Here is a 23,223-nt window from a genome sequence, read left to right as displayed (position 1 = left end):
CATCAACCTCCTGCAGAGATGGGCACTGCAGCCAGCAGGCAGCAATGGCATCTGCCATCCAGGACCCCTGTCTCCAACAGCAAAGCCTCTGAGCCGGGGCTCTGAAGTGCCCCGCCCAACAAGACTGCCTGGGAGCCCTCCACGTCCTGGTGCTCAGACCCATGGGCGAGAGGCTCAGGCAGAATCTCCGGGCGGAAGTGGGCAGTGATGACTTCATGGTCCCTGCCCCGGCCCTGTGACCCCAATGCACTGCCCGGACCCCCGGTGATCCCGAGGTACTGCCCAGGCTGAGCATCCCCCACCTGGACCCTGCCTTACTCCCTCCCACCAGCACTGTTAGAAATGCAGTCTGGGGCACCCCCAGGACTCGCTGGGCTGAATCTGCATTCAACAGATGCTCAGGGCTCCTGTGCACTTCATTTCGAGGACCACTAGGATTTAGGGGTTTATGTTTATGAATTCCTCCATGGACATAAAAAAATCCTAAAGGGCCCTCGGTGCCACTGCCCTCTGGGGATCTAAGAGGCTATTGCTGCTCTGGGTGAATCTGGGAGGCAGAGGAGTCCCCGGGGACCCCTGTGTTCCCTGCCAACCCAGCTCCAGCTGCCAGGCTCACCCTTCCACTGGGTGACCCAGAATCGGGGCGGCCGCAGCGGGGGGCCCAGGGAGCCGGTCACCCCTCACTCGCCTGCCTCACGCCCTCCCAGGCCAGGGATGCGGCCCCAGCTGGCTCAGCCCAAGGTCGTGGACACAGTGGGTCCAGGCCGGCTCTGCTCTGACCTCAATCTCCCTCCTGAAGGAGAGGAGGGAAGGGGAAGGGCCTGTGAGTGCTGCTCACCCCGGAACATGCCCTCACCGCAATCAGAGCAGACAAAGCTGCAGCCAAGGGCGTCCCAAGAGCAGCAGGGTGAGGAAAGCGGGCCTGGCCCGCCCCAGGGGCAACAGCCGGGCTGCACCCAGCCCCTGGTGTTTGGTGAGGCGATGGCCGGCGCTGATAACTCGGCCCTGGCCTCTCCCTGGGATCCTTCGCCTGCAATGCCTTTGACCTCTGGCAGAGGAAACTATAAAGCCCAGAGGTGGGCATCTGGCCTCAGTCTGGGCGTAGAAGGTGCAGGGAGCAGACGGGAGGATCTCAGGCCAGGGACGATGGCAGCTCTGCAGGAGAAGAAGACGTGTGGCCAGCGCATGGAGGAGTTCCAGCGTTACTGCTGGAACCCGGACACGGGGCAGATGCTGGGCCGCACCCTGTCCCGGTGGGGTACGTGCCGGGGGCGGGCCGGCTGGGTACATGGAGGGGGCTGCTCTGAGGACGCAGCCTCCAGGTGAGCTCAGGAGGAGGGGAGCAGAGGGCCCCTGACAGTGAGACCCCGATGCTGCCCGGATGGCGTGGATGGGCTTCGGCCAGGGCCTCACTTGCCTCCCAGGGAAAGCGAGGGTCCCCAGAGCATCCTGAAGGCTGAGTTGACCTGGAGCCCCAACTGCAGAACGCCGGTGGAGGGCGTCCACAGACTGACCCCAAATGTCAGCCGTATGTCTGAGAACAGCATTTTAAAAGTATGTTTCTAAAGTGAATCATTTTGAAAATAACGTGAAAGGTGGCAATGGCGATTCCTTGGTCACACAGATTCAAGCAATGACCTGAATAAGGGGTTCTGCCGAGACGTGGCTGCCAGCCCCTTTCCGGGACACCCGCTGGCGTCCAGATGCGGAGGTGGGGAGTAAACCGGGCCTGCCTCAGCCTGCAGCACCTGCGCCTTGTGCGAGGTCGGCCCTGCGGGGTCCTGTCCCCGTGGCTGCACAGAGGCGCGGGCAGCCTGGCCCTCCTGGGAGGAAGGCAGATGCCTGGGCCTCCAAGGCCACACAGGTGGTGGAAGCGTCTGCGTCTACATCAGGGCTGCCACACCCGTTCCGGGAAACGCCCTCACCCCTTATGAGACAGTCTGGAGGACGCACCTGTGCGCCCCCACCTCCCCCTGCGACCCCTGGGTGTCGGGATGCGGCTGCACTGGCTGGCCTGGCGCCGTCCCCGGCTCCCAGGGAAGGTCAGGCCCTCCTCAGTCCCCACGGTGCCCAGCTCTGGGGGTCCCAGAGCCGAGGTGGGAATGCAAGGCCCCAGGCCCGCCCCACCTGTGTGTGTAGCTGAGACGTGCTGGGAACGCCCGTGACACGCTGCCAAGTCCCCCACACTCACCACAGTGCTGGTGAAGGCTGCAGCCCTCGCTGGAGGCTCCACGGTCTCAAAGGGAACCAGAGCCAGCTGGAGTCATGGGCGCATTTGAAGTAGAACAAATACCCCGTTCCTAGAGAGGCAGGGACCGGGGGCGGAAGGGCCTCCTAGGCCAGGCGGGGCAGCAAAGCGGGAGGCCAGGATGGGGAAGGAGCTGAGGGCAGGGGCTGGGCTGGGGGCTGCCGGCCAGGCCCTTGGAAGCCCCATCTTTTGGGCCATTCTAGATGCTGAGACTCCCATGTGCCGCCTCCTGGCTGCAGGGCCACAGAGAACCTTCCGGAATGGTCTAACTGCCTGGCCGGTAGACATGGCCTCCGTTTGGGGATAAGAAAGTCTTAGGGCCCCAGGAAAACACAACTCAAGTGAAATGACAAAAACAAAAGGAATAGGACACGTTATTCTTACTAATGGGGGGACGGGTGCAGGTGCAGGTGCAGAAGAGGCAGAGTGAGCTGCACCCGGCCGGCCCCAGGAGCTGGCGGGAATGGGACTCTCAGTCACCTCCCAACCCCTCCCCTGTGCACTGCAGCGTGCCCTGAACACCGTGGTGCAAGCGGGGGCCCAGGAAGTGCAGGGAGCATGGCCCCCCGAGCCTGGGCCCAGCCTGGCCAACCTCGGGCTCCTACCCGGGAGGCAGGGCTGAACTGCCTGGTGGAGCTGAGACTCGCCACAGAGTGGGTCAGCAGCCACTGGGGAGACACGCACCGCCCACATCTCCACTGTGCACCATGGGCCCCAGAGTAGACCCACAGGACCCGCAGCGGGGGAACAGAGACCCCTGCCTTCACGAGCGTAGGTCCCCGGGGGGCAGGCGGCCAAGTCAAATAGAAGCCACATCAGGAGTGACCTGGGGACACTGAGGCAGGACCTGCAGGGCCAACACCAGGGAGGCGCCAGGCGTGATCCAGTGACAGGACAGAAACCCTCCACCACCGCGGGCCCCACACTGCTGAAGCTGGAAACTCCAAACCGGAGGCTGAAGCCGAGCTGCTGTGGCCACACAAGAACGCCGTCACCAGGGACGCCCGGCGGGGAAAGGAGGGACTCAAAGTGGATGCCAGGTGAGCAAGACCCAGCCCTGAGTCCAGCGGGTGCTGAAGGGACCTGGCTCAGAGACCTGTGCTGTCCCAGCTCACAGAAGAGGACAGGCGGTCCACAGGCCACAGCCTCTCATCACAGCTCAGGGCTCCGGCCTCTTGGCCCCGCGCTCCCTTGCTTCTCTCTGACTTGGTCCTGCCCTTTGGTTGTGTTTTGGGTCACTGGAGAACGGCTCACTAAGCAGAATCCATGCCACATCAGCGGAGAGGAGGAGGAGCAGGAGGCCCAGTTCATTACAGACTTTCCAGAAAGACAAAAGCTGTAGCAAACACAAAACCGTCCTCTTCCTGCCGGAGTCTCCCTGCAAATGCCTGCTGCGATCCACACAAGCTAATTTACAGAGACGAAGACAGCACACAGGCAGTCGCCTGTGTCCAGGAGCTGCCCATGGCCACGGGGACGGTGGCTTCCGTTAGGTTCTGACTCTGCAGGGGAAGCTCACAGGAGGGTCTCAGAAGCAGATGAGATGAAGCTGCACCCTGAGTCGCCGGTGCCTATGGACAACCCTGCTTCTGAGAAGAGCCATCTCCAGGGCCTCCCTTCCTCCCTTTCTCTTCCTGATGTCCTTGTGGAAGCAGGGCCGGCCATGCGCTTCCAGGCTGCACTATGGGTCACCATGGGCAGGACCCAGCCTCTCTGCCTCACTTTCCCTTCCTGTGATGGGGGAACCATAACTCCCCCTCAGAGGGCCCTCAGTTCCTGCTGGAGCTGGGGTAGTGGCGCATCCTCGGCCACATCTCAAACAGCGGCTGGAGTGAAGGCAGCTGGGTGCAACGGCCTCGGGTCGCAGGATTCTGCCTATGTGGACGTCCAGACAGGCAAACCCAGAGGCAGAACGTGGCCGGTGGTGCGGCGCTGGGAGGGGACTGTAGTGACTGTTCGTGGGGACGGGGTTTCTGTTTTGGGGAAGGAGAATGTTCTGGAACTAGGTAGGGAAGATGGTCACGCCACATCACGGACGCGCTCAAGGCCACCGAATTGCGTGCGTTAAAATGGCTGACGTGGTAAATTTTGTGCCTGCCTTGTGTCGCAGTGTGGATCAGCCTGTACTACGTGGCCTTCTACGTGGTGATGACTGGGCTCTTCGCCCTGTGCCTCTATGTGCTGATGCGGACAGTGGACCCGTACACACCGGACTACCAAGACCAGCTACGGTCACCAGGTAAGCGCCAGGGATGTTGCCCCCATGCCGTGTGACAGGCCGGGCTGCCGCCTCCTGGGCTCTGGAGATGCCCGGGGGACCCGTGCCCTCCCCAGAAATGAAGCCCAGGGAAGCCAGCCCGGCAGCCCCAAGGTGAGCCACACACCCCAGCAGGTGCCCCCGAGGGCAGCCCCCGGCCCCTGAACCGGCTTTAAGAGCAGCCCCAAGGCATAAGCGGCCCCTTAGTTTCTTTCCATGAGGAAAATGACGCCAAATTATAAAATCTGACTTTGGCTTTAGTTTTAATTATGAAACAGAAGGGTTTTGTTATAGAGACAAAGTTTTTCCATCCACTTACTTCCTGTGCTTGGATATGCACACGGAATGTTTCTGCAAGGACGCACAGGAAACAGTTTCCAAGGAGCACGCCCGGGAGACCAGCAGAAAAGAGCCCGCTGGTCACCTACACATCAGCAGGGTGCAAGGACAGAGGAACAGGCATCCGAGTCGTCAGAGGCCACAGGACAGACGTCCCCATCGGTGTGCAGAGCAAGTGCAGAACCTCCTTTTCCTTTAGATCCTGCTGAAGGTTATTTCAAACCATGTATAGATTTTACTCTAACAACATCCACTAAACAGCAACACCTAGCCTCAAATGTAAAGCCAGCTGCATCCATAGGGGACCAACTAAGCAAACTGCAGGCTTCACACAATGAAACCACATTTATGGAAAGAATGAGGTGAGTTGACACAAAATGACAGAAAAAGAGGCTCCCAATTGCACGGGAAGTGGAAGTGTGTGGCGTGTGTGGCCACTGGGAAGCCAGTGGTGTGTGGATGGCGGGCTGGTCCTAAGGACCCGCAGGAAACACACGTTTCTGCATCTGTGTTTCCACAGAAACAGGAAAGTGTGCAAAGGATGCACATTTGAGGGTTCACATCGGGAAAATCGACGGCTCTGCGTTTCACTCCCCGCTGTGTGCATCCTGATGTTCAGTTTTACAGTTAACATGTCGTTAGACTGCTTTTGCTCTTAACCAAAACCAGTGAAGATTTTTTTTAATGCATGTTCAAATGCAATTTTACATAGAAACCCAGGTGCAGCCTCTGGATTAGTCATCACCTGTCACAGAGCAGGCACCCAGTGGAGAGAGCCAGCCGCCCCCCACCCCCCACCATGGCAGCCAGCCAGGTTCCAGGGCCGGGGCAACTCCCAGCAGGGCCCCAGGCTGCATTCTGACTGTGCTGTCCTGGGGGTCCTTCCTTCCTGTGCTGCAGACAGTTGACTCCGAGGAGGCTCCTGGGTTGGGCCACCCCCTCTGGCGTATCCTCAGCCACTTCAGAACTGATGGCTTAAATGTGGTGAGCATTTGGAGACGCTAAGCACAAAGGTCTCTCTCTCCAGGGGTAACCATAAGGCCAGATGTTTACGGGGAGAAAGGCCTGGAAATTGTCTACAACGTCTCTGATAACAGAACCTGGGCAGACCTCACACAGACTCTCCACGCCTTCCTAGCAGGTGAGGTGTGAAACGGCAGGTGAGGTGTGAAGCAGTGGGTGAGGTGTGAAACGGCAGGTGGGTGAGATGTGAAACGGGTGAGGTGTGAAGCGGCAGGTGGGTGAGGTGTGAAACGGGTGAGGTGTGAAGCGGCGGGTGGGTGAGGTGTGAAGCAGCGGGCAGGTGAGGTGTGAAACGGCAGGTGGGTGAGGTGTGAAGCGGCAGGTGGGTGAGATGTGAAACGGGTGAGGTGTGAAGCGGCGGGTGGGTGAGGTGTGAAGCGGCGGGTGGGTGAGGTGTGAAGCGGCGGGTGGGTGAGGTGTGAAGCAGCGGGCAGGTGAGGTGTGAAACGGCAGGTGGGTGAGGTGTGAAGCGGCAGGTGGGTGAGATGTGAAACGGGTGAGGTGTGAAGCGGCGGGCAGGTGAGGTGTGAAGCGGCGGGTGGGTGAGGTGTGAAGCAGCGGGCAGGTGAGGTGTGAAACGGCAGGTGGGTGAGGTGTGAAGCAGCAGGTGGGTGAGATGTGAAACGGGTGAGGTGTGAAGCGGCGGGTGGGTGAGGTGTGAAGCGGCAGGTGGGTGAGGTGTGAAGCGGCAGGTGGGTGAGATGTGAAACGGGTGAGGTGTGAAGCGGCGGGTGGGTGAGGTGTGAAGCGGCGGGTGGGTGAGGTGTGAAGCGGCGGGTGGGTGAGGTGTGAAGCGGCGGGTGGGTGAGGTGTGAAGCAGCGGGCAGGAGAGGTGTGAAGCGGCGGGTGGGTGAGGTGTGAAGCGGCAGGTGGGTGAGATGTGAAACGGGTGAGGTGTGAAGCGGCGGGCAGGTGAGGTGTGAAGCGGCGGGTGGGTGAGGTGTGAAGCAGCGGGCAGGTGAGGTGTGAAACGGCAGGTGGGTGAGGTGTGAAGCGGCAGGTGGGTGAGATGTGAAACGGGTGAGGTGTGAAGCGGCGGGTGGGTGAGGTGTGAAGCGGCGGGTGGGTGAGGTGTGAAGCAGCGGGCAGGTGAGGTGTGAAACGGCAGGTGGGTGAGGTGTGAAGCGGCAGGTGGGTGAGATGTGAAACGGGTGAGGTGTGAAGCGGCGGGTGGGTGAGGTGTGAAGCGGCGGGTGGGTGAGGTGTGAAGCAGCGGGCAGGTGAGGTGTGAAACGGCAGGTGGGTGAGGTGTGAAGCGGCAGGTGGGTGAGATGTGAAACGGGTGAGGTGTGAAGCGGCGGGTGGGTGAGGTGTGAAGCGGCGGGTGGGTGAGGTGTGAAGCGGCGGGTGGGTGAGGTGTGAAGCGGCGGGTGGGTGAGATGTGAAACGGGTGAGGTGTGAAGCGGCGGGTGGGTGAGGTGTGAAGCGGCAGGTGGGTGAGGTGTGAAGCGGCGGGTGGGTGAGATGTGAAACGGGTGAGGTGTGAAGCGGCGGGTGGGTGAGGTGTGAAACGGCGGGTGGGTGAGATGTGAAACGGGTGAGGTGTGAAGCAGCGGGCAGGTGAGGTGTGAAACGGCAGGCGGGTGAGGTGTGAAGCGGCGGGTGGGTGAGGTGTGAAGCGGCGGGTGGGTGAGGTGTGAAGCAGCAGGTGAGGTGTGAAACAGCTCCACAGCTTCGGCCTTTTCTATTTCATGAGAAACTCGCACTCAGGGCTCAAGGCCTTCCCGGGGGGCAGCCGGGCGTCAGGGCCAGGGCAGGACAGGGCTGGCAGGTGTGTCCGTCTGCAGGCTACTCTCCAGCAGCCCAGGAGGACAGCATCAACTGCACCTCCGAGCAGTACTTCTTCCAGGAGAGTTTCCACGCTCCCAACCACACCAAGTTCTCCTGCAAGTTCACGGCAGATATGCTGCAGAACTGCTCGGGCCTGGCGGATCCCAACTTCGGCTTTGAAGAAGGAAAGCCGTGTTTTATTATTAAAATGAACAGGGTGAGTACTGAGGGTCTCCTTCACACGCCACTACAACAGTGCAGTCAGGGCCTCTCACCCACACCCACCACGAGGAGCACAGGCGTCCCATCCAGGGCTTGCCCAAGCGGGACAGGGACTCCGGCCTCACCATCCTGTACCTTGGTTTGGCACGCACCTGTCCCGTGTGGTTCTTAGATACAAATTTGAAACCACTCGTCAGACACCAGCACATAGCCGGCCCTCTAAAACATGTGGAAACATTTGAACAGGGGTCTCTGCAAGGCCAGGGCCCCCTTCAGGGCGGCCAGAGATGCCAGGGCCAGGTAAAGGGGCCTCAAGTTCTTGAGTCAGGATTGGGAGGGGTTTAGCACCTTCTAAAGCAGAGGCTTCCAACCTGGGACCAGGGGCTCCTTAGGGGGTGTGGGGAGGTGACCCCTGAGCCAGGCTCGAGCAGGGCAGGTCCTGGCCAGGCAGAGGGCTTGGGGCCATCACTCCATGGACCAATCAGCAGCTCTGTGCTGGGCCTCCGGGCAGCTGTGCTGTTCCTTTTCCACTTAAGAGGCTGCAGGCTTGCGCCCTCTACACCTCACGGGTCCCCCTGTCAGCCAGGGTCTCAGCACTGCCGGCATGGAGGGGCTGTGACAGGGGTCCCAGCAGGGCGTGGTGGCCACTGCGCCCGTCTCATGGCAGCTGCCACCCTCGGAGCACAGCAGGGGACGGCTGGGGCTGGAGAAGCCCAGGGAAGAGGTGTGGGGAAGGGGGCTGAAGGCCCGGGTGGGCCAGAGAGAGTTTTCTGGAAGAGCTGTGCAGAGCAGGAGGCAGGCTGGCCCGTGCTCTGTCTCAGTGCTCCACCGGACCTGGACATGGTTTGAGGGCTAAGACCACCCCGCCCCAGCTCTGCCTCCTGCCAGCCGCCTCCTGAAGCCTGGGCCAAGCGGCTTGCTGATGGGTGGGTTGGGGGAGGGCTGTGGCTCCGAATGATGAGTTAGTGACACCTATGGGGATTCCTCCAAGGGAAGCCGCAAACCAGACCAAGGGCCCTTCTCAGTCCTGGTCAGAAAGCCCAGGCTGGGGCCGGCCAGGTCTCAGCTCCATGGGTGGGTGCCATGCACCTCACATGACGGTGGGGGTGGGGAGCGGCCAAACTCAAGCTTTTCCCTTCTAGATCGTCAAGTTCCTCCCCAGCAACGGCTCGGCCCCCAGAGTGGACTGCGCCTTCCTGGTGAGTATGGCCGCGCGGCGGGCAGGGCCGCCCCAGGAAAGGAGCTTGTCAGGGTCGTGCTGGTTCATGCTGGGCACAGCCCGCCTGGTTCTCTCCAGGAATGTCAGCCGTCGGCCCAGTAAACCAGACGTAAACACCGAACCATCACCACAGCGAGCTCCACCATGGCGGGTAAAACCCAGCAAGGGAGACACGGGGCTTTTTTCTTATTGTTTGGCTTCCAAAAGCATCTGAGTAGCATGTCAGCAGCACGTTTCAAAATGCCTGGTGGCGATGTGGAAAGACCAGTGTACCTTCCACCAGTTCTGTCCTTTTTATGCGCTTCTTTACAAAAAGGTTCCAGCTTGCCAGCAGCTACAGTTGTTTAACTGTGTTTAGTATACAGACTGCTAAGAGTTGGCATCGATCTCAGGCTAATTCCAGCTTGTTTTTCAAAACTGCTTTTTAAGTCAACATTTTTTAAAACTGAATTTTTTAAATTAAATGTCTTCTAAGATTTGCTTCCACCATTACACCCAAAGGCAAAGGTTTCACAGCGTGGTTCCATTACCGCGTGGAGCCTTCCCACTCAGGTGTCCGAGGGAACCTCATTTCCCTCGAAGCCTCCACTCTCGGTGTGGGCCGCGGGGATTTGCTTTTCCTTTTTTAATTTATTTGGGCCACACCGCGGCTCCTGAGATCCTAACAGATCCAAAGCACTCTTCAGCTGTTCGTTGATGACCCTGAGCTACCCACTGGGCAAGTCTCTGCTTCTGAAACGAGAGGGCCCCAATCTCACAAAAACGCGTTCACTTGTCCCACTCACACCAACTTGTAACCCAGTTTTGGCAAACCAGCCCTTGCCACTGAGCAGTGGCTACCCTCGAGTACAGACAAGCAAGCCACCTCCCAGCTTCACCCACCTACGTCATCCTTCCAACACTTCAAGTTGTTAGAAGCACACGTTGGAGGGGTCACTGGGCATTTTGCATGCTAACAAATCATATCCTTGCTGAGATCTCAGCACTGATTAGAAAGATTGCATCTGATTTATGCTAAGTATGCAATAAAGTGTTTATGCAAGCACCTACACAGCGCGTGTGTGCACACACGCGCACAAACGCAACACACAGACACCAGCACACACCAGCTCCCGCCTGACTCAGGCAGTGGCCTCTCCTCCCCAGGACCAGCCCCGCGAGCTCGGCCAGCCGCTGCAGGTCGAGTACTACCCTCCCAACGGCACCTTCAGTCTGCACTACTTCCCTTATTACGGGAAGAAAGCCCAGGTAGGTTCCTTCCTTCCACGCTTCCCTCACCACAGCTGCTGAGTCCTCTCACACTTAGCGAAAGGAAAGCAATAAGCCCCTTCATGTAGAAAAATGAAACAAAGGCGTGACTTAGCCGGTCCTGACTGTGGAACGTTCTGCGTGTTTCCCAAGCCCAGCTTCTTGTATCTACCTGGAAACATTCCTCTCACGCAACGTGAAAATACAGCTCTAACTCTTCTAGTTTTTTTTTTTTTTTGAGACAGAGTCTTGCTCTGTCACCCAGGGTGGATTGCAGCGATGCAATCTTAGCATCTTAGCTCATTGCAGCCTCAACCTCCTGGGCTCAAGTGATCCTCCCACCTCAGCCTCCTAAGTAGCTGAGACCACAGGCACACACCACCATGCCCAGCTAATTTTCGTATTTTTTATAGAGAAAGGGTCTCAGTATGTTGCCCAGGGTGGTCTTGAACTCCTGGGCTGAAGCAATCAGCCTGCCTCAGGCTCCCAAAGTGCTAGGATTACAGGCATGAGCCACTGCGCCCAGCCTAATTTTTCTACTTCCCAGATCCTCTAAAACAACTGCATATCCACTTCGAAGACTTTCCTCCACATCACGTGCTTTTCCTGTTTCATTTTTACGTTAATCATCGTAAGAGTTTGAAGCTGAATTTACTCCTGGTATTGTCTGTCCCCTCCAGACAGTTGCTTTCCATTTTTACATGGGGGTGTTATCTCAGCAAATTCCAGGGCATGCACTCGGTCAGGGCCAGTCTTACACAAAAGAGCTGCTTCTCTGCACCAGCCTGACTGTTGACACTTCTTGCTTAGTTTTCTCTCCTTAACTTAGACATTTTTGAAACATCTGTCCTTTCCTCACGCCCACTTCAGCCCCACTACAGCAACCCCCTGGTGGCAGCGAAGCTCCTCAACATCCCCAGGAACGCTGAGGTCGCCATCGTGTGCAAGGTCATGGCGGAGCACGTGACCTTCAACAATCCCCACGACCCGTATGAAGGGAAAGTGGAGTTCAAACTCAAGATTGAGAAGTGAAACGGTTTGCGCGGGGGTCCTGGGCACGCCTGCGGGGTCGCTCAAGGACACCCTCCTGGTTGGGCTTACCTTGCCCGTCAGTTCCCTGCCAAATCATCCCCAAAGTGGTTTGGAGCAACGGTGTTGTCAGTGTGGGAACTCCAGAGAAGCGCCCACATCTGAAGGGCCTGCTCGCCAGTATCAGTTCTTCCTTATTGAATTCTTACAGTTTTTAGGTGGAATTTGCTGCTATAAGAATGTCCAGCTACCATGGGAACGCAAGGCAGCAACTCTCTAATTAACCAGGTCATAAAAACGATTCGTCTTCTATGTAGACATCACTTTCTTACTATAATTTATTTTTCTACACTTCAATATGAACTGCCCCCCTCACATTAATATAAAAACTATTAATGCACTGATATGAAACACGGCTTACACTAATGACATTCTGAATTCTTGCTTTTAAAATTGCAATTCCTAAGTTGTAAACATAAAATATATTAAAGTTACTCTTATTGTATGTAAAAAAAAATCGTGTTTCCTGATATGGGAGAAAAATTAACTAAAAACCAAACGCTTCCTTAAAAATCTCCTTCTAAAAGTCTCCATTGCAAGTCAGGAAAATTACAAAAACCACCAAAAACCACACTGGTGTGGGGTTGTCACCTAAGGACGCTCACAGCTCCGGGAGGCAAACAGTGGGGAGTGAGGGTGTCGGCAACCTGATGGTTTAAAACCCAGTTAGTTACAAACACACTTCTCGTTCACCAAGAACAAGTCTCTCCTCCAAATATACATGTTAAGTTAGCAGCTCTAACCCTTTCAAAAAACTGAAATGAGAACATTCTCCCAAACAAGCGAACCTGCTCTTGCTGAAGGCCACAGACTCCTCACCCAGACAGCAGTGAGGCCTGGGTCCCAGTTTCATCATGCAAGGCCATGGGCTTCTCCCCCCGACGGCGGTGTGCGGCCTGGGTCCTGATTTCACATGCTCAGCAGTGTGGCTGTTAGTACCCAAAGGGCCCCAAGCACAAGCGACTGGCGTGTCGAAGTCCGTCAGCCCCCAACAGACACAGAGAAAAGTCCATGAGGAACGGTCTTGGAAGAAAGATTACAAACCTTGCAGATATGTTGTAAGGTTAACTAAATCAATTTACCGACGGAAGACGCTGTACCAAGCATCTCCATTGCTTACTCCGTCAGTAAAAAACCGCCGGCAAAGGTCTCGGCGCAGACGTGAGTTCACGTCATGGGACGCGTGGCCACACTCATAGTCTGTGCTTCTCGAATGGAGGGGGCTTGTGTGCAGGTGGCGCCGCTGGCTGCCACTCAAGCTGGAGATGAGGTGGAAACACAGCTGCGGCGGGACGTCTGAGACGCAGGGTGGCGGTGGCCGGCGGGTGCGACACCAGCACGGAAGACACGGTACCTGTGGGAGGGGTGGGAGCCTGTGGAATCAGGTCCTGAGCCCAGGCCGGTCCATCATGCTGGGCAGTGAGGATTCACAGAAAGGGAAGGAAATTAGGGGCTATGCGCCAAAGACTTAAATCTGAGTTTTATTTTGCCTTTGAGAAATCAGAGGAGAGCTCTTTCAGGAACCCAGGAAGCAGAAGACAAGTCCTTGACTCACCCGAGGCAGGGCGGGAAAGGGCGGCCGTGCCAGCAAGGTTGGCTGTGAGCCCAGAGTCCTCGAGGACAGCCGCCCCGCTCACTGGGGACGCAGGAGGAAGCTGAACTGGGAGGCGGTCATGCTCCCAACCAGGAGTAAAAGTGCTGCCAGGCACAGAAATGAAGTGGGCGGTGACACCAGAATAGTCCAATGAACACAGCCCTCGACTGTGTATTAAGAACGCTCAGGCTGATATGTGGGACACCAGGGTCACCTCAGCGAGGTCATGCCATGCTGAAGGTCAGAGGTCAGAGGTGACACCACCTCAAAGTGACGGTGGAGCCATGAGGGTTCATCCCACCAGACTCTCAAAGCCAACCCAGCTGGAACCCAACACGCCTGCCACGTGTCCCATGGCCACCCAGAGCCCCCATCTCCAGGCCTCGGAACCCTAGCCTCTTCCTCCCTCCCCAGACTCTCCATGGACACCAGAGCCCCACTCTTTCTTCAGAGGCAGGGTCTCTCTATGCTGCCCAGGCTGGCCTTGATGTCCTGGGCTCCAGCAATCCCACCCACAGGGGCACCCCCGTGCCCGATCAGAGCCCCTTCCTGATGAAGCTGGGGGCTGCTCCCGTCCCACCCTTCAGAATCACCAGCCCTGAGTTTCAACCCCCAAGGCCTGGAAGAAACACAGGCACAGGAAGCTCGCCACGGGAAGCCACGGTGCACCCGCAGGTGCTGGCTGCACACGCACCCACACAGAGCGCTCTGAGGCACGACTGCCCGCAGTTTTATGTAAGTTCCACACCCCTCGATATGCTTATGGTAATTCAAGACTAGGAAAAAATGATTCTTCTAAAACTAGTCTTCTATTGGAATTTTCAGTGATTGATTTAGCCAACTCAAATAAAACACTTAGCTCTCCTTCATACCTTCTATGTCTTTCCAATTTTTTTTTTGTGGTAAAATACATGTAATATAAAATTTGCTGTCTTAACCATTTGTAATGCAGTTTGGTGGCATTGGGCACATTCACAGGGTCCTGCAGCCGTCACTGCCATCCACCTCCAGGCCCCTCCATCCTTCCAAAGAGAAGGTCTGTCCCATTCAACACTCACTCCCCATCTCCTCTCCCTCAGCTCCTGGCAACCGTTCAACTTCCTGTCTCCATGATTCGACGACTCTAAGTACCTCATATAAGTATTTTATGACGGGCATATTTCACGTAGTATAACGTCCTCAAGGGGCATCCATGTTGTAGTGTGACAGGATTTCCTTCCAAAGATTTCGCTGTCTGTACAAACCACACTTTGCTTGTCCACTCATCCACGGATGGACACTTCGGGTGCCTCTACTGTTTAGCTACCCTGAATAGTGGTACGTGTAGACATGGGTGTACAAATGTCTCTGGGTGTATATACCCTGAGCAGAATTGCCGGGCATAGGGTAATTCTGTTTTTAATTCTGTGAAGAACAGCCATTTGGTTTTTCATAGTGGCTGCGGCTCTTTACATCCCCACCGTGTACAGGGCTCTGCCTTCTCCACATCCTCGCCAATGTTTATTTTCTATTTTATAGTTTAATCTATGCTGCCTTCATGATAGTGACGTTGAGCCCCTTTTCATGTTCTTACAAGTCATTCATAGATGTTTCTTTGGAGAAATGCTTATTCAAGCCCTTGCCTGTTTTTAAATCAGGTTGTTTGGTTGTTGAGTTTTAAGAGTTCTCTATTAATCCCCTACCAGACAGAGGGGCTGTGCACATTTTCTCCCATTCTGTGGGCTGTCTTTCTACTCTGTCGACATTGTCTTCTGATGCAAGAAAGGTTTATATTTTCATAAAGTCCACATTGTCTATTTTTCCCTGTGCCTTTGGTGTCATATCCAAAAAAATCACTGCTAAGTCCAATGCCATGAAACTTCTGCTGTTTTCTTCTTTTGTTTTTTGAGACAGAGTCTCGCTCTGTCACCCAGGCTGGAGTGCAGTGGTGCGATCTCAGCTCACTGCAACCCCTGCCTCCCAGGTTCAAGCGATTCTCCTGCCTCAGCCTCCGGAGTAGCTGGGATTACAGGTGTACTTCATGCCATCTCGCTGGGCTAGTTCTGTGTATTTTTAGTAGAGACGGGGTTTCACCTAGCTTTTACAATACTAGCCTCTTACAATACTAGCTTTTATAGTTGCCCACATATTTACCTTTACTGAGTTCTTGATTTCTTCATTTGGCTTCAAGCACGTTGGCCAGGCTGGGCTCAAACTCCTGACCTCAAGTGATCCACCCGCCTCAGTCCTGCAAAGTGCTGGGATTACGGGAGTGAGCCACCACACTCGGCCACTCTGTTTTCTTCTAAGAGCTTGACAGTCTTAAGCCTTACATCCAGATCTTAGGTTCATCTTGAATTAAGCTTTGCACTTAAACAGTGTTAAGGGTCCCACTTCATTTGTTTGCACGTGGATAATCAGTTCTCCCAACACCATTAGTGAAAAGACCACCCTCTCCCCATTGCACGGTCCTGGCTCCCTTGTCAAAAAAGTCACTTGACCAAATATGCGAGGGTGTTTGGCTGGGCTTGCTATTCCTTTAGTCCGTAGGTCTTTCATTACGCCAATACTGCTCTGTTTTGATTATTACAGATTTGTAGTTTTGAAACCAAAAGTATGAGTCCTCCAGCTTTGCTCTTCAAGATTGTTGGGGCTATTTGAGGTCACCTGAGATTCTGTATGAATTTTACGATGAGACTTTTTATTTCTGAAAAACAAATCATTGGGACTTTGACAGGGATTGCATGTAATCTACAGATTAAGTTGGGTAGTGTTGACATCTTAACAATACTGTGTTCCAATATATAGCCATGGGGTGCGTTTCCATTTGTTAATTCCTCTTAGCAATGTCTTGTCATTTTCATCGTATTAAGTCTTTCACCTCCTCCAAGTTAATTCCTAAGTATTTCATTATTTTGATGCTATTGTAAATGGAATTATTTTCTTAATTCCCTTTTCATATCTTGTTAGTGTACAGAAACACAAGTGATTTTCCTGTTTACTTTACAACCTGTAACCTTATCAGTTCTGTTTTTTAGTGGATTCTTTCAGATTTCCTGCATATAAGATCACATCAACAAATGGAGATAGCTTTACTTCTTCCTTTCAAATACGAATGCCTTGTATTTATTTTTCTCACATAACTGCTTCACTAGAACTTCCAGTACTATGTTGAACAGAAAAGGCCTGGGTGGCCATCTCTGCCTTGTTCCTTATCTTAGAGGAAAAACTTTCAGTCTTTCAGCTTGATGTTTGTTCTCTTTGAGTTTTTCCATATATGGCATTAACTATACTGAAGTAGTTTCCTTCTATTCCTAGTTTGTTCTTTTTGCCATAACAAGATGTTGAATTTTATAAAATACTTTTTGTACATCACTTGCAATGACTACAGCTGAACGCAGTGGCTCACACCTGTAATCCAAGCACTTTGGGGGGCCAAGGTGGGACGATCACTTGAGCCAGGAGTTCAAAACCAGCCTGGGCAACACAGAGACCTTATCTGTGCAAAAAGATAATCAAAAAATTAGCCTGGCATTGTGGCACACACCTGTAGTTCTAGCTGCTTGGGAGCATAAGGTGGGAGCTTGAGCCCAGGAGTTTCAGACTGCAGTGAGCTATGATCACGCCACTGCACTCCACCCTGGGTGACAGAGCAAGACTCCATCCCTAATTTAAAAAAAAAAAAAAAAAAAACGCTGTTAATAAAACATTGAGATGATCATGATTTTTTCTTTCATTCCGTTTATGTGTGCATTACAATGATCAATTTTCTTATGTCAAAATATCTTTGCATTCTAAAAATAAATCCCACTAGGTCATGGTGTGTAATCTTCTGAATACGCTGCTAGCATTTACGTTGCATAATCTTTTAAATACGTTGCCAGTATTTTGTTGAGGATTTCTGCATCAGTGCTCCTCAGGCATGTTGGTATTTTGTGCTTGTGGTGTCTTTGGCTTTGATATCAGGGTAGTAATGGTGGCTTCACAGAATCAGAGATGTATTCCCACCTCTTCCATTTTTTGGAAAAGCTTGAGGACTGGCAGTTATTCTTCAAATGTTTCGCAGAATTCACCAGGGAAGCCACTAGGTCCAAAGTGAGATTTTAAGGGACTGATTCAATCTCCTTACTAGTCAAAGGTCTATTCAGATTTTTACTTATTTTTATTAAATCTGGGTAGGTTTTGTCTCTAGGAATTTGTCCATTTCATCTAGGTTTTTTAATATGTTGACACACAATTGTTCCTATTATTCTCTCATAATCCTTTTTATTTCTGTAGAGCCAGTAGAAATGTCCCCATTTTCATTTCTGATTTTAGTAATGTCAATCTTTCTTAGTATACCTAACTAAAGGTTTGTCGGTTTTATTGATCTAAACACACTTTTCGGTTTCTTGATTTTCTCCATTGTTTTTGTTCTCTAATTTTAGCTCTGCTCTAATTTTTATTAAATTGTCTTCCCTCTACTTGCTATGGGTTTAGATTTTTTTCTAGTGCCTGAAACTAAGTGGATTCTTTCAGATTTCCTGCATATAAGATCACATCTTGCAGGGCAGGTCTAGTGGCAGCACACTTCCTCAGCTTTTGTTTATCTGGGAATGTCTTAATTTCGCCCTCACTTTTGAAGGACAGTTTTGTCAGTTGTAGAATTCTTGGTAGTTTATTGTTTTTCTTTTAGCAGTTTGAATATACTGGCCCACTACTTTGTGGCCTCCAGTTTCTGAGGAAAACTCTGTGGATAATTTTATTGGGGGCCCCTTGTATGTGATGAATTGCTCCTACTCTGCTGCTTTCAAGGTCTTCTCTGTCTTTTGAAAGCTTAATTATAATGTGTCTCGGTGTGGATCTCTGAGTTTATCTTCCTTGGAGTTCATGGTGCATCTTGGATGTTTATATTCATGTCTTTTATTAAACTTGGTGCGTTTTCAGCCATTATTATCTTCAAATATTCTCTCTGCCCCTTTCTTTCTCTTCTCCTTCATAGACCCCACAACATGTGCACTGGTCAGCCTGATGGTGTCCTGCAGGCCCCACAGGCTCTGTTCACTTCAATCTTTTCTCTTTTTGCTCCTCAGACTCAGTTATTTCCACTGTCCTGTCTTCAAATTTGGTATTTCTGCCTTTGAATCACTCTGATGAATTTTTCATTTCAGTTACTGTACTTTTCAGCTACAGAATTTCTTGTTGGTTTTTCAGGTTGTCTGCCTCATTACAATCCTTGCATTTGGTTCTATTTTCATTCTCTTGACTTTCTGCACATGTTCTTTGGCTTCCGTGAGCATCTTTAACAGTTATTTAAAAGTACTTGTCTAGTGTACCTACCAACAGATCCTTTTCAAGGACAGTTTGTTTTTATTTTTTTCCCTTTAAATGGGCCATACTTTGCTATTTCTTGGTATGCCTTGTCACTGTTTGTTGAAAACTGGACATCTGAATCTATTACTGTGATACAACTCTGAAAAGAAGTCTCCTGTTCCCCCGGATTTGCCATTTTTGTTATTGCTGTGTTTATTGTTTTTTTGACAGCTCTAGGCTGTACCTGTGCCATGGTTCAGCCTGAGGTGTAAACGTAAGGTCTTCTTGGGTCTTTTCTGAGCCTCTCCCTGGGCAGCCCCATATACACAACACAGTTGTTTTTATACGTCCTAGTCTTCAATGTCTGGCTCCCAAAAGGGGAAAGAGAAAAATGAAGGAACAGGGGTCGGGGTAGAAAGCTGAAATGGACCAAAATTAACTGCAATGTGCTGACCAAGCCTCCCTTGAAAGTTTTAAGCCTTCAGTAGATTCCATAGTTACAGAACAGCTGCATCAGGCAGATCCTGCCCGCGAGGTAGACATCTACCTGGGCAGCCAGATTCCTGGTGCTTCCTATTCCACCATCTTCCCAGAATCTTCTCAATCTTATTCTTGTTCTCAAAGTCAAACTTTTAAATTTTGTCTCAATTTTCATTGTGAAAAAAGGCCAAGGAACTTGGCTTATCTTTCTCTGCACCACAGGCACCAAAAAGGAAGGCGCCTCTTTGCCCTGTGTCCACCAAGACCTCCACCCTTGGCCACCTTCCACCTTTTCAGGGTGGGCTCCCGGAGGATGTGCCTCAGACAACATGTGGTGGTGGGGTTTGCGCCCACAGGGACCACCCGGGCCCACCGCGTCTGGGCCTAACAACCTACTTTCTCACTCAAGTATAAAGTAAAACCAACAAGACCAGACAAATTTCTAGATAATAATCCTGAATTAGAGAAACACAGCTTGTTTAAAATGCCCATGCGCGTTTTATTAATAAAAACTAACAGTGCCAAGTTAAACAAGTCAAACAATTAAAGTCTCTTTATATACCATAAAATATTACAGAAAAGTTTATTTGTGTTTCAATAAAAAGACTATCGTTTTAGAACAGGCAGCTAATAGCAACTGTGCAGTTAATGGGTTTTGTGAATAAATTTTAAAAGAGACTACTGCCTGTCCTTAAATTCCTTTTTCTTTTTATAAAAAAAGAACTATTAAAAATGATTGACAAATTTTGAGTTAAAAAATTGTTAAAACATTCTCTATATTTAATTTCAATTTTATAATAGATTACAGGAAGATGCTTATGAAACAAATACATTTGTTTCAGTACATGTCTTTAAATGATAGACTTATAAGTATGTAAACAACTATATAATAAAAGGTTTCCAAACGCTGCCTGTAAGAAATCAGGCAAATTTTACCATAAGCAATAAACCATTCCAAGCCTTTCAGACAGTCTCCATAGCCGCACCAGCGTGGCAATAAGCTTTAACCAAACGAAAACAAACAAACAAAAGCACTTCGCAATTTGTTGCTGCAAAACAGGGAGAGAAAAGAGTGTACAAACTTGATGGAATCACAACAGTCAATATAATTTAAGGGACAATAAAGTCAATAAGGTTGATGGTGTTTATTGTTTAAAAGGTCGAATTCTGTTGTTTGCTTGGACACCGTACCACTGAACAAACTCCACAGAGTCTCGCTATCCGCCAGCAGGGGTGCCGTCCAAACTCACGGCAAATAAGCGGCATCAGGGGGCGCCGTCCAAACTCACGGCAAATAAGCGGCATCAGGGGCTCACCATCCACAACAGGAGGTGTTTTATTTTCATGGATGTGGTTGAAATACAATTTCTTCAGCAAACTCAGCAAAAACTTTTCAGGGTCAAAAATGAACTCTGCACTTAAAGAAAAATAGCAAATGAAAACACAAAATCCTAACAAGTAAATAAACGCTCTGCATCAGCACACTGGTATCAAAACACACATCCACAGCACGTCCTAATCCTACGGGAAACAATCCTTGCTTATCAGAGGTGCATATCTAAATTCAATAGCTTACCAATATCTTCTTGGGAGTAGGCCAAAAGGAAACAGAAAACCCACATTAAAAAAAAAAGTTTCTTTTCCCTAAACGTTTTCCGGAAGCCGCATCTGAAGTGGGGAGGACGTCAGTCGTCCTCGTCATTCTCGTTGAAGTCGTCGTCCTCCTCGTCGTCCTCCCCGACGTAGGACACCGGGGTCTCCACCCTGGAGCCGCTGTACTGAGACCCATTGGAGCTTGTGGCCAGCATCCCATCTGCACCGTTGGTCAGGTCACTGCAAGGCAGGAGGCGGATGACGCGGTCAGTGCAGGCGGCCCACTCAGCCTCCCCCGCCTCAGGGCTTGTGGCCAGATGACAGGCTGTGCCCCACAGGTGTGGGTTTTGTCAGTCACACAAACAGAACGGGGAGGTTGAGTGTCTGCACTACAGCACGCCAGCGCTCTGGCACTTACTCCATCTCTGTCTGGTTCTCTTCTGGCCCTGTCTCCTGGAACCCATAACGACAGAAACAGGAGGCTGAGCAGAGCCACATGCTGCCTCTCCCTCACTCATCATTCCACCAGGAGCAGTGCCCCAGAGGGAACAAACTGTAATACCATTAGATCCCTCCCTCCGGGACTTTCACTCATAACCAGCAACAGGAAAAAAGAGAGCCTGGGGCAGGACAGGATGGAGTCCAGAGCGTGGGTCGAATCTGGCAGCGGGGACTGAGAACCCAGAGGGCTGGCAGCACCACAAAAACCTACCACCAACCAGAGCTCACTATGTTCCTAACATTTAAAAATGTTTTCAATTAACATAAAACCATATGTACATATTTTAATACATTTTAATGGTACTTATTAACACTACAATAAAAATGTGTCAATGTGCCTTTTGATGAAGTAATTCTGTATCTTGGAAACAAGTCAGAAATGGTGAGAAATTCAGCCGTAAAGCTGCTCACTGCAGTTTTTCTTCTAACTGGGAACTACCTAGATGTCCTTTCATGAGGTACTTGTATAAAATGTCTCATCATGCCACTATGAAAATCGGTATTTCGTAAGAAATGGTAACAGCTTTGTTTCCATTGTTATGAAAAACTGACAAGTCTGAAGAATCACATCCATAAAAAGGATTATGTGATGATAAAAGTCCTCAAAATACCCACATCCCACCTCATGGAAGAAGCAGCATTAAACATGTTTACAGACTGACCGCCACACGTTCACACATAGCTACAAGAGAGAGAGAACCGGCCTCTGTCAAAAGCTTGTCACCAAAGTCCTTTCTTCCATCACCACCTCACTGATCCTTGCCACAGATCAGTAACTCATCAATCGCCAGTCTCACCTTACAGGTGAGGAGGCCAAGGCTGGCTTTGCACTTCCAGAGCTGGCCAGGAAGCTACACGTGCCCGACACACCTGTTACATCTCATGGCCACAGCACATCCCAACGCAGGCTCAAGCACACTGAAACTCACTATGTCGAGCCCTGTTACCTGGACCCATAGGTTACTAAGTTCTTGTATTTCTAATTAAAGATTTTATTAACACTTAAGATTAATATAAAGTAATACTATATATTGTATCACAATGCAATATAAAAGTTAATAAAATCATTGTTTTGTTAATATTTACCATAAAAGTTATATTTATCTTTGAAGCACTAAGATCAATACCTAGGGACACCATTATTCTACTCTGTGGGATTGCAGGTCAAAGATTAAATACAAATTTATTTAAATAAAGGCCCTTTAGTAGCATAGAAACAATATATATTCATACAATAAAATGTAAGCTGAAAAATGCACGGAACAAAATATGTGTGCTGTGACTGCAGACGCGTTCTGAAAAATACGTGTACCATAATCACAGACGCGTTCGCAAAAATACATGCACTGTGATCGCAGCACGTGCGCCGAGACCGCAGACGCGTTCTGAAAAACACGTGCGCCGTGATCACAGACGCGTTCTGAGAAATACATGCGCTATGACCATAGACGCATTCTGAAAAACACATGCACCATAATCGCAGACGCGTTCTGAAAAATGTGTGCTGTGATCGCAGACACGTTCTGAAAACTACGTGCGCCCAGACCGCAGACACGTTCTGAAAACTACGTGCGCCCAGACCGCAGACGCGTTCTGAAAAATGGGAGAAAAAACCTGGAAATACTTGCTGTTACTTGGGCTGCCGGGGACAGGAGGATTTGGGTGGTTTTCATTCCTACTTTACTTATTAGGTGATACTTTGAAAAAAAACCACCATGTATTACTTTCAGTTTTTAGTGAGCAGAAACCAACTAAGAAAAGCAGCTCTCCACACAGGGAAAGCCAGTGGGGCCCCACTGCCTGGACAGACAAGCCACGTCAGAGCAGCCACAGACCTGATGGCCACACCTGAGACGGCTGCCCTGCCTTGGCCCCTGGACCCCGGGGGAGGCCCAGATGACGCCTCTCCCACACCCTCAACGACTGTCACCTGGCAGAGAACCTTGTGCCGTTAGACGTGGAACCTGCCGTCGTGATGAACACGCCTCCAACAGTTCCCTGAGCCATTTCTGAAAAGGGAAAGAAAATAAGCGAATGGTCATGAAACAGAAACAACACAAGACGCACAGGCAACCAACAAAATGACGCGCAGTTCCACAGGACAGACGGCTGGAGAAGCTTCCGGATATCCTTCGCTTGTCCAGTATTTTCCACACTGCGCCACGGAGCAGGACATCCCGCTGTGCAGTCACATAAGCCTGTCTTCTCTAAAAAGGCAAGAACAGCCTTGCAATAAATACCTGCACACACTGACTTACAAACGGCACACGTGTGCTGCTGCCTCAGTATCATACCCGTCGTGAAACGGAACGGAATCAAAGTGTCGAGCTGAAACCCTCTTCCCACAGCCCATCCTGGTGGCTCCATGA

General features: G+C 51.4%; 2 protein-coding genes across 14 annotated transcripts in view; one reads left to right on the top strand and one right to left on the bottom strand.

Annotated features, from left to right (window-relative positions):
* Positions 1-1,092: 1,092 nt before the first annotated feature.
* Positions 1,093-11,928, top strand: ATP4B (ATPase H+/K+ transporting subunit beta). The gene is made up of 7 exons (XM_004054776.4): positions 1,093-1,258; positions 4,359-4,487; positions 5,872-5,985; positions 7,655-7,854; positions 9,002-9,058; positions 10,225-10,326; positions 11,197-11,928. Exons 1-7 carry the CDS (start codon positions 1,147-1,149, stop codon positions 11,356-11,358), a joined length of 876 nt encoding a protein of 291 aa, XP_004054824.2. The 5' UTR covers positions 1,093-1,146; the 3' UTR covers positions 11,359-11,928.
* A 7,307-nt stretch (positions 11,929-19,235) lies between these two features.
* Positions 19,236-23,223, bottom strand: part of TFDP1 (transcription factor Dp-1) — a 58,558-nt gene continuing 54,570 nt past the window's right edge. For 5 of the 13 annotated variants that reach the window (XM_031007272.3, XM_031007271.3, XM_055360266.2 and 2 more), the window contains exons 11-12: positions 22,785-22,863; positions 19,236-20,593 (exon numbers count right to left, since the gene is read on the bottom strand). In XM_031007272.3, the coding sequence (XP_030863132.2) occupies positions 20,446-20,593; positions 22,785-22,863 (227 nt within the window). In that variant the 3' untranslated portion in view covers positions 19,236-20,445. The remainder of the gene's footprint in view (positions 20,594-22,784; positions 22,864-23,223) is intronic. The other 8 variants (XM_055360270.1, XM_031007275.3, XM_055360269.2 and 5 more) reach the window with 2 other exon arrangements.

This window comes from Gorilla gorilla, chromosome 14 (assembly GCF_029281585.2).
Source record: "Gorilla gorilla gorilla isolate KB3781 chromosome 14, NHGRI_mGorGor1-v2.1_pri, whole genome shotgun sequence".
In the NCBI taxonomy this organism is placed as follows: domain Eukaryota; kingdom Metazoa; phylum Chordata; class Mammalia; order Primates; family Hominidae; genus Gorilla; species Gorilla gorilla.
Note: the sequence above shows the minus strand (reverse complement) of the source record. Positions and strands in the feature narration are given on the sequence as shown.